The sequence below is a fragment of the Physcomitrium patens genome, chromosome 3, assembly GCF_059467195.1.
Source record: "Physcomitrium patens ecotype Gransden chromosome 3, ASM5946719v1, whole genome shotgun sequence".
Taxonomy (NCBI): Eukaryota; Viridiplantae; Streptophyta; class Bryopsida; order Funariales; family Funariaceae; genus Physcomitrium; species Physcomitrium patens.
In genome coordinates, this window is record NC_143412.1 from 16,306,278 (window position 1) to 16,322,513 (window position 16,236).

The 16,236-nt window shown below is 42.9% G+C and overlaps 5 protein-coding genes across 15 annotated transcripts; 3 read left to right on the top strand and 2 right to left on the bottom strand.

The window, feature by feature from the left end:
* Positions 1-827: 827 nt before the first annotated feature.
* Positions 828-6,972, top strand: LOC112279285 (uncharacterized). 6 transcript variants are annotated; one of them, XM_024513562.3, is made up of 12 exons: positions 828-1,181; positions 2,472-2,726; positions 3,118-3,218; positions 3,366-3,465; positions 3,764-4,027; positions 4,196-4,355; positions 4,556-5,091; positions 5,209-5,317; positions 5,418-5,491; positions 5,676-5,782; positions 5,973-6,060; positions 6,266-6,972. In XM_024513562.3, exons 2-12 carry the CDS (start codon positions 2,610-2,612, stop codon positions 6,614-6,616), a joined length of 2,007 nt encoding a protein of 668 aa, XP_024369330.1. In that variant the 5' UTR covers positions 828-1,181; positions 2,472-2,609; the 3' UTR covers positions 6,617-6,972. The 6 variants fall into 6 exon arrangements, with proteins under 6 accessions (XP_024369330.1, XP_024369333.1, XP_090105117.1 ...); XM_024513565.3 differs by having other exon boundaries at positions 3,767-4,027; XM_090248991.1 differs by having other exon boundaries at positions 862-1,181; positions 2,571-2,726; positions 3,767-4,027.
* Positions 6,973-7,666: 694 nt separating this feature from the next.
* LOC112279286 (2-methylene-furan-3-one reductase) lies at positions 7,667-9,708 on the bottom strand. Its single transcript, XM_024513566.3, has 4 exons — positions 9,300-9,708; positions 8,720-9,043; positions 8,392-8,551; positions 7,667-8,254 (listed from the first exon to the last, which is right to left on the bottom strand). The coding sequence occupies exons 1-4, from the start codon at positions 9,495-9,497 to the stop codon at positions 7,992-7,994; spliced, it is 945 nt and encodes a 314-aa protein (XP_024369334.2). The 5' UTR covers positions 9,498-9,708; the 3' UTR covers positions 7,667-7,991.
* A 375-nt stretch (positions 9,709-10,083) lies between these two features.
* LOC141045194 (uncharacterized) lies at positions 10,084-11,190 on the bottom strand. 6 transcript variants are annotated; one of them, XR_016502186.1, is made up of 3 exons: positions 11,079-11,190; positions 10,503-10,714; positions 10,084-10,397 (listed from the first exon to the last, which is right to left on the bottom strand). XR_016502186.1 is itself a non-coding variant. In XM_073532797.2 (3 exons), the coding sequence occupies exons 2-3, from the start codon at positions 10,594-10,596 to the stop codon at positions 10,112-10,114; spliced, it is 375 nt and encodes a 124-aa protein (XP_073388898.1). In that variant the 5' UTR covers positions 10,597-10,714; positions 11,079-11,190; the 3' UTR covers positions 10,084-10,111. The 6 variants fall into 6 exon arrangements, 3 of the variants coding, with proteins under 3 accessions (XP_073388898.1, XP_073388897.1, XP_073388896.1); XR_016502184.1 differs by having other exon boundaries at positions 10,503-10,751; positions 11,063-11,178; XR_016502185.1 differs by having other exon boundaries at positions 11,063-11,168.
* Positions 11,191-11,654: 464 nt separating this feature from the next.
* On the top strand, positions 11,655-14,227 carry LOC112279287 (protein OPI10 homolog). Its single transcript, XM_024513568.3, has 3 exons — positions 11,655-12,672; positions 12,844-13,140; positions 13,601-14,227. The coding sequence occupies exons 1-3, from the start codon at positions 12,627-12,629 to the stop codon at positions 14,065-14,067; spliced, it is 810 nt and encodes a 269-aa protein (XP_024369336.1). The 5' UTR covers positions 11,655-12,626; the 3' UTR covers positions 14,068-14,227.
* Positions 14,228-14,687: 460 nt separating this feature from the next.
* LOC141045195 (uncharacterized) lies at positions 14,688-15,912 on the top strand. The gene is made up of 4 exons (XM_090248619.1): positions 14,688-14,742; positions 14,825-15,079; positions 15,319-15,434; positions 15,716-15,912. The coding sequence occupies exons 1-4, from the start codon at positions 14,688-14,690 to the stop codon at positions 15,731-15,733; spliced, it is 444 nt and encodes a 147-aa protein (XP_090104745.1). The 3' UTR covers positions 15,734-15,912.
* Positions 15,913-16,236: the final 324 nt, after the last annotated feature.

Consider the following 16,236-nt stretch of genomic DNA (forward strand, 5'->3'; position numbering starts at 1 on the left):
ATGAATAAATAAATAAGACAATGGTGTGCAAGAGTATTATTAAATTAAAATTATTTTCTAATTTTCAAAATTTTACACAAAAATGAAGACAGTAACTTTCAGGTGTGAACGGGTCTCATTTTAATATTTGGTATATTTTTCATGCACATATACTGAGCAAACTTATTTGATTATAAATCAGAAAAAAATAACCACAAAATATATTAATTAAAACGTTGATTAATGTAAACACTTCACAAAGTTTGGCAAATGCTGGTCAAACCATTCTCAATTCTTGAGTTCATTTTATTTATGTTTGTAATCACATGCTATAATAGAATCACTCAAATCTGGTGATTGACATTAGTTAAATTTTAGCACCGCATACACTCATTAGTTTAATATTAATCAATGACGTAAATGCACACCCCAATTAAAGAAAAAAGAAAATAAGAAAGAAAGAAAAAGGAATACCACAACAAACCCCATCACCATTTCGAAATTATCAGAACGAATGAGAAAGAGACGAGAAAGAAAGAGGAAACACGTTTATTCTTCGACAAGAATTCATTCATCCACAGGACGCGTTCAAATAAAGTTGCAAGCAAGGGAACAGGTTCGCGAGTGTGAGGGGAGCCGTGGTCGGGATGTTGACGATGAGAAGGAGTTCGCTGTAGTTTAGTTCTCAAGCCGTTCGAGGGGTGTTCGCGAAGAATGTTCCCTACGGAACCCTACGACCCATACGACTCCTATGACCACTGTGACCCCCCTGTGACCGTGAATGAGCTTCTTCGAAGAAGCTTCCATTCTTTTTCCCCTCTTTTGTGCTTCTGCCCCTTCTGGTAACGATTTCGCCTCTGCTTCCTTTCCTTTCCTTCCTTCCTTCGCTCGCTCTCTCGCTCGATAGATCGTAGAATTCGGGCTTGTTTTCGACGCGAATTTAGAGCCAAGGGCGGAGGAGTGTGATTTCGTCGATGTACGAAATCGCTTCTTGTTCGACGTCATCACCTTCGGAATATATTATCCATCATCCTCCCTTAGCATCATCCCGTTTTGTCAAGGATATGTCGGTCAATTCCCCGTTTTAGTGCAGTTAGATTCGGTTTCTTGTTTGCCGGAACTCACAAGCTGACAGTCAGTCTTATTTTTAATTTTTAATTTTTTTCCATCGTCGAGGAGGACTCACAAGGTGTTCCTGATAGGTAAACTTTCTACTTTCTCTCTCTCTCTCTCTCTCTCTCTCTCATTCCGCAACATGCCGCTGATGTTTGTTCGCCTCGGGAAAGGTAGTTGTGAAGGGATTTTGTTGGGTGTGTCTTGGTTGTGGCGAGAGTTTGGCATCAATTGCGGTTGTGTATGGATTTTGGCTACTCGGCGTGGTGGAGCAGTCATGACACGGATTCCGTGTGAAGTGGGCTGATTATGAGCGTATTTGGAGATGTGTGTTTTGTGTGTTGTCTGGGCTTAGCCATTTGCGCGTTTAGGGTTACAATGCGGGGCTGTGATACAGTTACGGAGATTAACATTAATGCCTCTGAGGTTTACACTGAAGATAAATTGTTATTTTTAGAGTGACGTTTCGACGGTTGTTCTATTGGAATTAGGGCAGCGTCGTTCTGACACTAATCATATGAAGCGCAGTATCAGAGGTGAGCTTATTCTTCAGGTTTTATAAATCACTCAAGGGTTCTTTTTATGTTTTTGGTAGACTACATGAGGAACCTTGGCATTTGCCTAGATCGAGTATTTCTTTGTAGCGCGCTTTAGCGATCGATCTTGTCGTCGTGGGTTTTGAAGCCTTGTGTCATATGTATGAAGTGCTGATCGTGCTCTATTTCTTTTTTGAATCTTTGTTGACCTTACGGAGGCCCAAACCTACTGCCCTTAGAGTATGCGGTTATTACAGAATCTTTATATATAGGGTACAAAATGTTTATACAGAGCTGGGAGGTTAAGGTAACACCCGCATTTGAAGCAGTTGTGATATACTATAAAGAGGAAAATTGTTGTAATGGTCCAAACTACGTGGTTGACATTTTGTTTCCTTGAGCTTGTTATGTATAGAAATTTTCTGTTATTGCTGATCATGGCTACAGAAGAAAAGCCGTGGCTGCTGTGTTGCATTTTTTGGGGTTCCATATTTTGATATGTTTAACTCGATTTTGTATGTATCAACTTGGTTTTGGGCTCGACGTCGTGTAATGTTATGTTGGTGGAGGCAGGAATCTGGTTGCCATTTGTACATTTGGATGGGTATCAATCTATGGCTTCGAGAATTGTACCTTCATTCCAGTGTCTTTCTCATCAATTGAAATGGCTAAGTAATGTCCATAATTTTTTCATAAGAATATGCATCGAGCTGTTGCATGAATCCGGCTGTTGGCTGACCGAGCAACCCTCTGGCTGTGTTCTGTCTGTTTGTTCACCATCCCTACGTCGGCTTTCATCTTTGTTTTTGGAAAAAGTCTTTAACGTCGCACTCATCTATCCAGGGCTGGAAGTTAAATCATCATCAAGAAGCACATCCACACGGAATTCAGCGCTAGACTTATTCTGTATTGGCTTGTGTTTTTACCATCGATCGGATACAGTGTAGCCTGAAGATTCAAGCATAACGGGAGTTTATCATCATGGTTGGAGCAAAATATAATATGGATCTGAGCAGCAGTGGAGCAGCAAAGTTCAGGGGATGTGTGAAAGAAAAACTATCTGAATACATTGGGAACTACACAGATGATGTGCTTGTGGTTTGATTCTTACTTTTACTCAATGCAACGCCACTCTATTCAGGACACGTTTCAGTTGTCGTCAGTATTGTTGACAACTTTTATTTGAGGTTCTGCCGATTCGGTGCTAAGAGATTTTTTCTTTTCTAGAAGTGTTCATCCATGTATTCTTCTGAGTCAGTGTTCGGGTCTGGTAAATGTTGCTCACAGTTGTTTCTTTATTGTGGGTTTGATGGAAGAGATTGATTCAAATTCGCTGGATTTGTGTGTATTCTTTCTAGAATTTGGGTTCCACGGTTGGAACTGACATAGCTGTATTTTGTCCCTGTGAGTATTTGGGTGTTCTTCGCCTTCTTAATTTCTGTTTTGAAGGATGATTTTACGGTTCTAATGTTTGAGTGTCGTTGTGCAGGAGTATGTGGTTGTGCTTGTTGGACATGGAAAGGAGAAATCACAGGCCGTAAACGATCTTGAAGCTTTTTTAGGCGGTGACAGCGAGTCATTTGTGTCTTGGTATGCCCTTTCTAGCTAATTTGCCTGTTAAGATCTCCTGAGATTATATCCTGTTACTTACATACAAGGGATTTCTACTGATGTACTATGAAGAGGTGGGTTTTGTGGTGAATGCAAAGATGTGATGTCGTAGGAATGGTGGTGCAGGCTTTGGGACCACATGGCTACTAACAAACAGTTTTACTTTAAGACGGAAGATGACAGGCCTTCTGATACGGGGTTGATAGATGAAAATACCCAGGATCAGGTATCTTTATTTTTCTCTATCTATTTTGAGATTCCAGAGGTATGAGACCTTGTTTTCGTCATTGTCTGCGTTTAGAGATTGCAAGAAGGTATTCTGAGAGTCAAGTTGTGCCTTATGATACGTGCTTGATTACAATCGTTTAATATTTGAAAAGATCTTTTTCCTAATCTTCGACATATACTAACTTCTTTCAATCTTTTCTACTCTCTTGGATGCTACTCATTAAATTGATTTGAACTTCTATGGTTTTTCTGTTCTTGAAGCACGTTGACATTCATCTAATCTTTTGAATGCATAGCAGGGCGAACCTAGTCTGCGATCAGTTGTGGCTGTGGAAGGCGATGATGAGGAGACCACACAAATGGAGTTTGAGGAGCCGTCTGAAGGACACGAAACTGGTGGAGTTTTAAGACCAGATGACATGAATACAGGCACTGAAGTGGAAAACTCGTTAAAGAGAAGTCGTCGTTGGGATGGTTCACGTCGTAATCTAGCCAAGCGATCACGGTCACCTGAAATATGGACTCGCCGAGGACGAGGACGAGCTGACAGGCCTGACGTGGTATGCTTAACTAGTGAATTTGTTCAAACCAGATACTTCGATTGGTTTATTGTAACTTTTGCATAGTTAATTAGTCGCTTTTTCAGGCCCTCGAATCGTGCTATTTCGCTTTTGCTTTCCTGTTGAGAGGTCTTCAGTGCATCTTAGAAACCTATTTGGTGGTTGCAGAAAGAGATGTCTCCTCCAGTTGTGAAGGCTTCTCGGCGCCTTCTCATGAATGCAGTGAGGGAAGTTGTGAATGAAAGTGCACTTCTTGCTACCAAAAAAGATGCTTTGAAGAAGTCCGAGCCAGCAAAGCGTCTCCAATCTTTGGTGTTGTCAGATGCTGGTAAAACTCTATTCAAAGTAGTATGACAGTGATGGTGGTTCAGATGGCTCAAGACACGCACTTGAATGGGCTTTCTACAGTTGGTCGTTCTAATAAACTATCTTTTATCTATACATATGAAACGACAGAGACATTTTGTGCTCTGATTTGGCAGAATGCGAATGATAGAGAAAGTGACTCGCAATGCGGCGTGTATTCAGATATGCAGGGCAACGGTGGAGCTGAAGTTGTCACGACTCATGGCGATCCTGCTGTTGAGCCCGAACCAGTCGCTATGGAGGATCTTCATGTTAACGGAAACTATGAGTTACAAGAGAGACAAACGCAAGACAAACCTGCTTCTGTGTGGGATCGAATTAAATTTAATCACAGAAGTACACAGAACAATAAGAATGGGTTTGCAGAGGGTGAAGAGGGTGTCCATTTTGAGAATAGAGAAAAATGGAAGAAGAATGGAGCTTCCAGTTATAGAACAGGATCTGGAAAAGGAAGAGGTGGTAGGGAACAGAGACATAGAGGAGGGGCACTACACCCTGGTAGGACAGTGCTTGTGAGCGGGCAAATACTGGGTGACGCATTACGAAGAATCAACACGGCACACATGCAGAATTCAGATAATCTATACAAAAGGAATGGTTCAGCTTCAAATAAGCTGGGAAGGCATCGGCCAGGAAATGAATCCTCACAAACTGATGGGAAGGTGATCGGAGATGCTCAAACAACCATCGTTAATGAGGTGGGACATCTTAAGCCATTTACGCATTCTCTTCTAGGTTAACGTAATTAAAAAACTTTCTGTTTTGCTCGATCGTAGCTTTCAGATGTTGACGCTGAGTTCATTTTGTGGATGTAGGATGTTTTGGAAATGAAGAAGAAATTAAGGCAAATACAGCTTGATATGACCAAGCTGCGAGCTCGGCAGGCAGAAGTTACTAAGGAGGTGCAGAACTCACCTGCTGCTGGTAAGACCTCTTAATTAGTCAGACTTGAAGGTGCATCAATTTGTTTATTCAGCTACAGTGCTGATAGTCAGTATAATTTTGTACGTGAATTGTGGCGCAGGTTTAAGGACGATGTCTTTTGAATCTCAACCGAGCCAAGAAGACATCAATTCTCGGTCTATATTTGTCACCAACGTAAGTTTTTCACTGCTTTATTTGTTACTTGGGTGGATATGTTTAGGTTTAACTATAGTCATCGTCTACTGCTTTTTAATCTACAGTTGTCGCACTTTTGGCTCAAAGACTGGAAGATGTTAAGCAGTAGATGCTCTCTGAGTTCTTATTGGTGCTCATCATGTCATGCTTGAAATATTTTCAGGTCCATTTTGCTGCCACACAAGCAGCCTTACGAGCTCACTTTGGCGGGTGTGGAATCATAAATCGAGTAACGCTGTTGGCAGAGCCGGCTACTGGCAAGCCGAAGGGGTGAGTGGAGCTTGATACCTGTCAAGGAATACTTTATCAACTTTAAGCTTGCATTTGGAATTATATAATTTATTCTGTTCGAGTACGTTTTGGGTTTTGCTTAAAGCTATTTCTATTTGACACTGTGTTGGAGGGACCTAAAAGGCTGTCCAAATCTTCATGATGCCAAGACCTCATTGCATGTTGACAGATCTGCTTTTGTGGAATTTGCCACAAAAGATGCAGTGGAAATTGCTCTAACTCTGAGCGAGTCATCGCTACTCTCTCGTAATGTCAAGGTGCGCGTTGATGTTATCATTGCTTTTACTGTTGGCAATTAAAACTTGTTTCGCCCTTAAGCAAGCTTCTGGATCTTGGTCGCTAGGTTTTTCATCCTTGGCACAATCTTCTATGATGCAGCCAGGTTATCTTTTGTCAGAATTCTCATGCCCTATTGTTCTTCCTGCACCTTCTTTCTTAATTCTATCACTCGTCTTCGAGCAGGTCATGCGTAAGAATTCTGCTATTGCAGAAATGAACCCAGTTTCAGCTATTTCCAGTTCGTTTTCTCAGCCAACATTTTCAAGTGGCTATCCAAGAGAGCATACGCCACAGCATAAACTATATCCTGCGAGGCGATCAATTGGTCCGTCTATGCTTCAAACGGGAACGTCAAATTTGAAGTGGAGACGTGATGCATCAGCAGCAACCAATATAATTCCGAGTGATGTTGCTTCTTCTACAGATATGGATATGATAATCACTGCTCCTGTACGATCGTCGCGATCTCTGTCTTATGTTCGAGTTGCCCCTCCTGCCATACCAGGTGTTGCTGATCAGGCGCATAAGTCATAATTTTTGTGACCCTCTTTTTGGCAAGTAGAATACAAAGGCGACAGGATCCTTGGTTTTAAGATTTGATCTCATCAAGATTCTAGTTAACTTGGAAAAATTGTAAAGATTTCGCTCGAAGTGGCTTGACTAAGTTGATAATCGCAAAGCTATATACTTGTAGGAGTAGGTAAATTTTTTTCTGACCTTCATATCTCCTTTTTGAGGCTAGCGCCCCGTCCAAGGTATTTGCTGCATGCAACTTTGGATGTTGTCTTATACCTGGAGCTTGTATTTTGAGATCAGTAGTCAATGGAAAAAAATCAGGTGTGTCAACAATTGAAGGACAGGGAATGAAATATCTGAGCATGAACAACCGATCCAACGTCTGCTACTCCCTTGTAAATTTATCCTTGTGGCTCTTCAATTGCAACTATCTCTTGTGGTATGTTATTTATTGCGTGTTAACGTTCTCAGATTCCATTTGAATGTGGGTTGAATCCACGTCTTTGTCAAATTCATCATGATGGTTTTCAGGTATTCTAGTCTGTGTTTCTGTACTACCAACTCCATTCGTTTTCCTCAGCAAGTAAGTCTGTTCATACATGGTGATAATGATTGTAAATTGAATTTGAAATGAAAATTTAGGGTATGAGTACCATGTGTAAAACATAGAGACGGTCTTATTTGCGCAGCCATGACAAAGGAAGTCAAGTTCGAAGAGTTGAAACACTCCCACTGCATCCAGATTCTAACCCTAAAGAACAAACTAAGGCTTGATGCATATAGTTTTCAGTTTGTTCTTCAGTCTAAAACGCTGGCATTTTAGAGGAAATGATTATGGCAAGGCATGAAAATATTTTCATCAAAAAGAGCTTGTTCACCATAAGCATTTTGGGTTTCGCTGCACTGAAACACTTCCCACTGAGAATCTTAAAACATCCTCTAGAAAGGTGAAGTGACAAGAATGTTTTTTTCAGTAAATGTAAGTCGCCATGTCAATTCTCAATATCTTTCTAATCTCATCTTGTAATTCTTCACCCATAATGATAAGTACGAGAGGACAACTTCCAATTATCACATAACGAGATTCTTCTCTCATGGTGTAAATTATCCCCCAGAAATAATACATGAAACTGTCTGTTGGCACAGCCCTGCACTTACATGGATACACGAGGGTCTGATTCTACGTCTGTACAATCTCAATATGCAGGAGACAATAACCCTATTCATTCTAATCAACAGCATTCGTATAATATGGGTCGAATGTAATCTAAAAGCTATGTGCCAGACAAGGAGAGCCCTCATTACCGTTATCAAATACTGTTGTGAAACATTATGTATATCTTCACCGCAATAAACTAAAGCTTCCGTAGAATGCATCAGAGTTTACAAAGCCTCACTCTATGGGAGAAATGGTCACTTTCCCAGTAGCATGCCCAGCCTCCAAATACTCATAAGCTTGCACCACTTCCGAGAACTTGAACCTTCCTTCGGGGTCGATGATGGGTTTCACGGCTCCACTCTCCAGATACGGATTCAACATCTCCAGCACCTCGGCCTTTGATTGCACAACATGCCGGAAGGCAGGGTCTTTGGTAAGAATGGACACAAGCACACCTCCATCCTTCAACACTTTGACTCCTTTAGTTGGGCCTTCACCTGCTCACAATCACATCGCAACAAAGCTAGATTATTACAATCAAGAGCCGTTCAAATAAGCTTCGCCTTTTGAAATGATCCAAGTTAGTCACGAGACAGTCATACTGAGATTTTAGAGAAGATTGAATAGGACTTACCGACAGTGTCATAGACAACGTCATAGCGTTCGGGCTTCTGGGTATAATCCGTAGAGTGATAGTCAAGAACCTCGTCTGCTCCAAGATTTTTTAGAAATTCGGTCTTCTTTGAACTTCCTGTTGTTGTTACGTGAGCAGCCTTGAGGACGTGCTTGGCAACCTGCAATCAAGAAGACACACCTGTTCGAATTATCCATCTTGCCATCATGCTGGTTGCATACTTCGGAGGACATTACATTCAACCCATGAAACCAAACAAAAGTTAATTTTTCATATTGAGAAACAAAAACTAATGCCCCCAAAGCTTGAAACTCTGAGCGAAAATAACCTGAATAACATGTGTGCCGACTCCGCCGGATCCACCAAGAACAAGCACCGTCTTGCCTTCTTCGCAGCCAGCTTTCTGGAGTCCTTCGGTAGCGGTGAGGATGGCAAGGGGTAGGCTCGCAGCCTCTTCAAAACTCAAGTTTTTGGGCTTCAGTGCAAGAAATTTGTCCTCGCAAGCTGTGTAGGATGCCAGAGTGCCCCACTGCTTGGGATGCACGACAGGAATTTCAGAAGTCATGCCATACACCTCGTCGTCCACTTCGAACTTGGAGGCTTGATCGCCCAATTTCACCACCACTCCAGCACAGTCATATCCTGGCACAATCTGAGATTCCAGCGTAGGTAACGAAGAATTTGATTAGTACACCTGTAAGCTATGTGATGGACCTAACTTAGTTTACATGAAATCCCTTCATCTCTTCCTTCACCATATAATCCTCTCTAGAACGCAAACGCCATGGCTGGGGGTGCCTACAACTTCAACTTACCAATCAACAGGACAAACTCTCAAAATCCTCTACGTCGAGTCAAAAATTGCAGCAACGGTGTTCAATGAAGAAACATGCAAAGTCGCGTAATACCGGAAGTGGAGAATCCTTATCCCCAAGGTAGCCAGTTCGGCGCTTGTTGTCGACAGGGTTGATGGCCGCAGCCTTCACCTTGATAAGGACCTGATTTGGCTTCACTTCAGGCACAGCGACCTCTTCAAACTTGAGCACGTCCTTGGCAGGGCCAAGCTCATGGTACACCCACGCCTTGTGAACCTTGGGCACTGCCATTGCTTGGAACTCCCTCACCCTTTTCACAGGCGAAGATCCACCGAACCCACCCACCGATCTTCCACAATCCCTCAAACTAATCCCGCCAAAAGGAAGCGCAGGACTCACACGCAAACTACTCAAAGCAACTTTGGATACTCGAAATCTCTGCAACCCACTTCGAGAGCGAAGCACCAAAGCGTGGTGACCAAGAGAAACGGGAAAGGCCACAACGGAGCTCGGATACTGCAGTGTCACGGAGTGGATCATATTATGCATGTGTAATGCCATGCTTGCAACCCATGCTGCAAGAAGCTGCTACTGAAATTGCTACTGAAACTGTTGCCACAGTGGAACACTGCCATCCCCAAGAGGTGCTTACGTGTATTATAATCACACAGAAAACTCCATGAATCATGGAAAGTGACGTCGGTAGTGCGAAAATGCCGTACAACGGGGATGAAAATGTCATCGCCATTGGTTTAGTCGATGGTGTGTATTCCACAATTGGTAACGAACAGATGAATCTTCTCTCGAATGATTTCAAGCTCTTAAGGTTGAAAGTAACAAGACACATACCAATCATGCGAGTGTCAAGCCTTGGGGGTTGAAGAAAAGAATCTCATCGATTCGGTTCAGGATGCTTTAGCAGCTTGGTTCAGGTTAAAGAACATAATCCAGCCACCAAAACAATTTTGAATCCAAATTTTGAAAATTGTTCCGAGCACACATTTTTCACACATGAACAAAGTCCATCTAACGACATAGAAAATCAATATCACTAATACTATCGCATCCTGAGCGTAAGTGGCACGCTGGAATGTCATCGTGCGCTCCATCAAATCCTCTGCAACGACGTCGTGGGCCCACACTCCGTGATTGAACAGACAATATGTCACAGGTCTACCTTTCAGATCACACCTGAATGAAAACCCCAGCATAAAAGGGGTTAGTGAATGGTCACGCGAACAAGCTAGCGCAAAAGAAGCATGAAGTTTTCTTTTCCAGGTAGAGTATATCGAAAACCTGACTTGTCCTCGTCATCGTGGCCGGGGCCTTCAAATTCCATGCCCATCACGTCTATGTAGCACACCTCTGGACCTGCGTTGCTAACCCACATTTCTGTGCATCTTAGGTCATCAGCTCAGCCCGCTACAGAACCGCAACCTCGTTGTTGGATTCCACTCCACCTTAAATGTGTGCCGATTTGCTCTCATGAGATCTTCCCGTTGCAAGAGCTTCACCACAGTTTAGTTAGCAAAATTTAGTCAATGACTGCCACGATGCCACCACAAACCATTCAGAGATTGTAAGACATCCATCGACAAAGACTACATTCCCTCATAGAAATTACCGGCGTTTGCGTTGGAAATAGACCTCATGATCTCCACAATCAGCATCTAAATCACACAATCTACACTTGAATGCGCTTCAACGCACTCATGCGAGAAGAAAGATACACTTTCACATGGGATGTTAGTATGTAATTTCAGCAACAATGAAATAGAATTCTGAAACAAAACTATCAATGAACATACATTCTATGACAACAACCTTTGATACAACAACAGATAAGTATTTTATACCAAAAAAATCTCTTACAATTCATCCTCCAACACCAAATAGTACCATTCGAATTACACTTTTCGCTTAACAATTTGACAGCCATGAGCCCTGTTGTTCACATTGGGGAACTCGTTCCCGAATCTAAGATGGCCTTCGGGAACGGGACAACCTGCTTTATATAGAAAGAGGAACGCACCCGACGTTCCAGAACCTGCTATACTCGTTCACCACGTGGGAACCAAACTCAAGAACCAGTGGAGAACCAAATCCAGGGGAACCCTTCCAGAACATTCTGGACGACTACGAGGTCCCCAACTCACCATTTGTATTCGCAGATATGGAAGCCAGAAATCTTCGGATCGGGACGTGATATCTATGACTCGGAAGAGTGAAGAGGGGCCAGGTTGTTAAACCAGCTCCATCGCCGTCGCTGCTTCGCCGAGGCAAACATTACACAGCGCAGATATTTTTGTTGCTCACAATTATCATTGTGGCGAAACGTGTGCCGATTCTGTCGCGCACTAAGATTCCGGCTCGGGAGAATTGGTGTCTGTTGGACTTGAGGGGAGTGTTTAAGTTTTGAGATTGCGTCTGTTCAGTACCTGTTTTGTGGCGGTGGTTTGGTGGTGGCGTTGAGATTGTGCCCCAGTGCGTGTCGAAGCTTCCCGCTTCCGTGTCATCTTTTGTCTCTTCGACATTTAGTGGCTAGAAAAGCATTCCTCAGTGGTAATTGCTGCTCGACAGCTGGTTGCGTATGAGCTTCCAAGGCGAGCGTAGGTGGTAGTCATGCAGAGTAGGACTGTTGAATTTCTGGAGGGGGGGATGTGAGCGTGCGGTGATGTATATCGTGACCACTCGTCTCTGGGAAGAGGTTGGATTTTGCTGCTTAAGAGTTCGTGGGGAGATGAATAGCGTTGATTCTGGTTTCTATGTGTTTCTGCAATTCTTTTTCCTAGGGTCGGGAGGTTGGAGCTAATCTTTTTCGATCGGGGTTTGTTCTGAAGCATATTTATGGTCTGGAATTTCTTAACTCTATCCTTCTGCCGGAAGTTTGTGGTTGGGAGGTGTCGTAAATTGGTCGAGCTGCGAGGAAGTATCGTTTTTTTGTTTTGGATATTCGGTGTTTGGGAGTAGGGCCCCGTTTATATTATCTGAAGGAACACGAACCCCGTTGGTCGAGTTTAGTTTCTGGATTTTGTTCAGGAGGAGGAAATCGTTATCCTGATGGTGCAACGAGGTTTGATGGAGAGTAACCGTTTGCACAAATTAGAAGATCGGGATGCAGCTCGAAGTCTTCACTTCACGGGCTCGATTTAGAAATGGACAAATTCGGTTGGAGCGCATCTTGACTAGTGAAGAGACGGAGAGTGGCTCGATTGCTGTGTTCTCATTATTTATTAGGAAAATTTCGCCGTCGAAGACATGTCGCGGAGACGGGAGAGGATCCTTTAACTCGGAGCTTACTAGCAATACTTGCCGAAATTACTTGACCTAAATTTGTACGAACTGGCCTATCCACATTTCCACAAGTTCTGCCCAGCAATTAGGTTGACTTTGCTAGAAAATTTGTAAACTTGGCACTTCATGGCGAACAGACAACCAGTTCAAATTCTTGTGAAAAGAGCGTCAGGTCAGTCAATCAGTTGCCATTTCTGGGGTGTTTCTCTGACATTCTCTTTGATAAACGCTGTGTTTGACTCTGGCCTTGGTATGTGTGGGCTTCCTGTCGCTCATGAGTTGTGTTTGATTCTATGAATGTCTTCGACAGGGACCTTACGTTTTGCATTTTCTTGCATTGCAGAAGCTGGGTCATCGCTGACCCACGGTCATCGACGACGTTCTCCATCTGAATCTTCAGTAGTCGGAGATGAAGTTGATGAGGCAGTTAGGAGGAAGAAGCGGGCGATCATGCATACACCTGCTAGTGATGCTGAAAGACCTGGTCAATTGGAGATTGTCTCAAGTTTTGTGGGGCAGGCAATCATCCCAACAAATATCTTTGGGGTTCTCTTTCCGAACCGAAGTTATCCCTTAGACGCCTCCAACTTCACCCAAGTTGACACTCAGAAATGGCTTCTGAACATGGATATTTTTGTTGGTGAGTTTGGTGTTGTTTGTCATTAATGTTAAACCTGTGAAGTTTGACTGTTATTTACATTTGAATAACAGCGACTCCTGGTGTTAACGGAAGATCTTGAAATAAGGAAAAATTCGTCAGACATGGTCTTGCGAGCTATTTACGGTTGAAAAGTGGCGACTAAGCCACGTCGAGGAATGCGTCAGCATATACGCAAATTGGAGTTCTTAGATCTTCAAGAAAATGCTAGGCTATTTGTCACTTCCATCTATTTATGTTGAAAATGCTTTTTCTTCATCAATTTCTAGTAGCGCTGCAACGTGTCTAGGCGGATCATGAAGTAGCTCTTCCTCTTCTATAATTTGGACATTTGTGGGAATGTAATCAGTTTTGTCCAGTTTTCCCGTACTTTTCAACTCATGATAGTCGATATTATTTGGTAAATATCCTTATCTTGATCTTACTGCTTTTTTGGGAATAGGTGAAGCGTATGATCAAGTGACTGAGATGTGCATCTATCTCTTCCACGAAGCGTCCATCCCAGCCGACAAAGCAGTAGCAGTCTACGTTCAATCTCCAGGCTCTAATTTTCAATTTCGAGGTGGTGTGACCAGGGCCTGTCCTTCAACCGTGCTCTCATTATTATGGCCAACAACTTCGAGCCAGATGAATTTGATAGGTTCAACCTCTCGACCTGTTACCGCCAAAATTGGGGTGGCAATTGAGGACGCGGCAACTCTCCCAGCTCTGAATGTAGGTCGGCATAGGCAGCTTGAGCAAGTGGCCCTAAATGTGGGACGTAATTTGTTCAACTTCATGCAGTCATTCTGCCATGTTCAGGATAATCACCTTGTGGTTCCTCGTGGAATTTTCGAACAATGGTACAAGAAATTTGAGGAACGATCACAGAGAGATCCTGAATACGTGAATCGTTTACTTGCGGCGTAGAACGTTTTTTTTTTATTTTTATTTTTAGTTTACAGTGCATAGAACATTTTTGTCACAGATGACAAAGGTGCAGATCTGAGGATTCCCATAGCAATGATCTGATGAACGTCTATTTGAAACACGCAGAAATTTAATCAAAACGATCAATTTGTTTTTCAAACAGTTCATAACATGAGCTGAGCAGACGTGTCCTGAGCTAAAGAGTTTCACATTCGAGTGGAACTTATGCCTGAGCATCTACTGTCTACCCACTCCGCTAAATGCGGATATTAAAAACTAGTTTACTTCACAATTGGCAATTGAGCTAGTTTTCGCTGCGTTACGAAGTCATCTTCGGAGTTACGGCTGAGGTTGTACAGAGCTCTTGTCGCAGATGTACGACATATGCACGTGATCATGAAATTGTTTGCTCGCTACCTGAGTCAAGATCTTAAGTTATTTCATACATAGACATGTGATTTTGGACTAGCATCCATCTCTTTGCACATGAGTGGCTGGAATGGGTCGAAACCTCGACGAGATTTGAGTTCACAAAGTGGTCCTAGGTCTGAGTTTAATCCAAACGTAGCTCCGGACCACACTTCCCTGAGCAGCAGCATCCACATCGTTCATTAATCTCCATGTCCGATGGACCAGAGAAAAGGGTGGTAACTGGAGAAGAGTTCCTGGCCACTTGTTCGCAGAGAATGATCTTAGTTTGGGGTTGAGATCCTTCAGAGATTGTGACACCGCAATAGAACAAGATGGGTGGTTGCAGCTGCAGGACAGGAAGTGTTATCGCTTTGGATCAAACTGCCCTCTGCTGTCGATTTCATATACCGGAAACAGAGAACTCAATTTCGAAGTGCACGTCGAATATCGCTGGACGGGAGATTTCCAAGGTCGACTGTTATCCGCCAGGGACCAACTACTGAGCCGGTGGACGCTTGTTCAATGACGATCAGCTCCGTAGTGAGGCGCATTCCGCTCATCAGATTCCCTTCTCGTTCAAAGATAGTCAACAAACCTCATGGTTTTAGCACAGACCCTCTTATCCTTGCTCGCACATCGCATTCTCTGTATGTATGTCAGTTGTTTCTGTTCACTGTATATTGATTCATCAATCTGGAAACCAAATGTTGGGAACTATGTTATTCTGCACTGTAGATATTCGAACGGCACTTTTGATGAGAAGTAGCAGCAAATGTAAGCCCTTTCTTCTTCGAATTATAAGATTTCTCGTTGATTTTCAATCCTTGCCCTCTTTCTCAGGTGCGCCCGCGTCAGCCACTTCGGTAACTGGGACAGATATGAAGGCATCTACGAGTGCTAGAGCTGATTCTGAGTCTGCCAATCGACCAATGTCGTCGGGTACTCCAACCCAAAAGGTACACCTCACGTCACTCTCATTTCTTTCTTAGCAGAGTTTCGGGTTCAAAGACCAGTAAGAAAATTCTCGACCCTCGAGTAAGTTTCACGGATTTTAATCTAATACAGACCTTGCGAAGTCATCTCTTCTGAACTTCGAAACTTCCTCAACGTCATCGAACACATGCCCACGAAAGAATTGGGACTAGTCCTCAACTATGTGTAGAGAAATGCAGCTTTGAAACTAAACAATAGAACCCTTGGATTTTGATGGTTTGACACTATATCTGGTTCTGTGTAGGTGGGTGGTGTTGCCTAACCTGAGAAGCTCAAAGAAATCCATATGACTGGCTGCTTGATGATGTACCTCAACAGGTTTTGTGGCAATAGATTTGCGTCAGAAGGGTGATCATTTGCGTAATATATATGTATAAATACGTACATAAATATAAAGGACATTATATAGGGTTTCACTAAGTCCCTTTGGCCAAGCGGTAATGACGTTTGTCTTTTCTGTGCATGATGCTTCACTGCTGTAGTTCGAATATCGTAGTGAACATATTTCCTACCATTGCTACCAGCGTCCAAGTGTGTGTTTTTTCTTTTTCTTTTTCTTTTCTGTTGTTCTAATCATATTTTTGAAGTTTTCTTGTAAGTCCAATACTATCTATCCCTTCAGCCCAATGCAGGTCTCGTTCACTCTAATGGACCCAGTTAGAGTCCATACCGCAACGGATTGTGGTCAACTTTGAACAGCCAAAATAGGGTGGTGTTTTGGGTTGCTGCAAATTTTTCAGCTACAGTTTCTTATCACGTCAATGG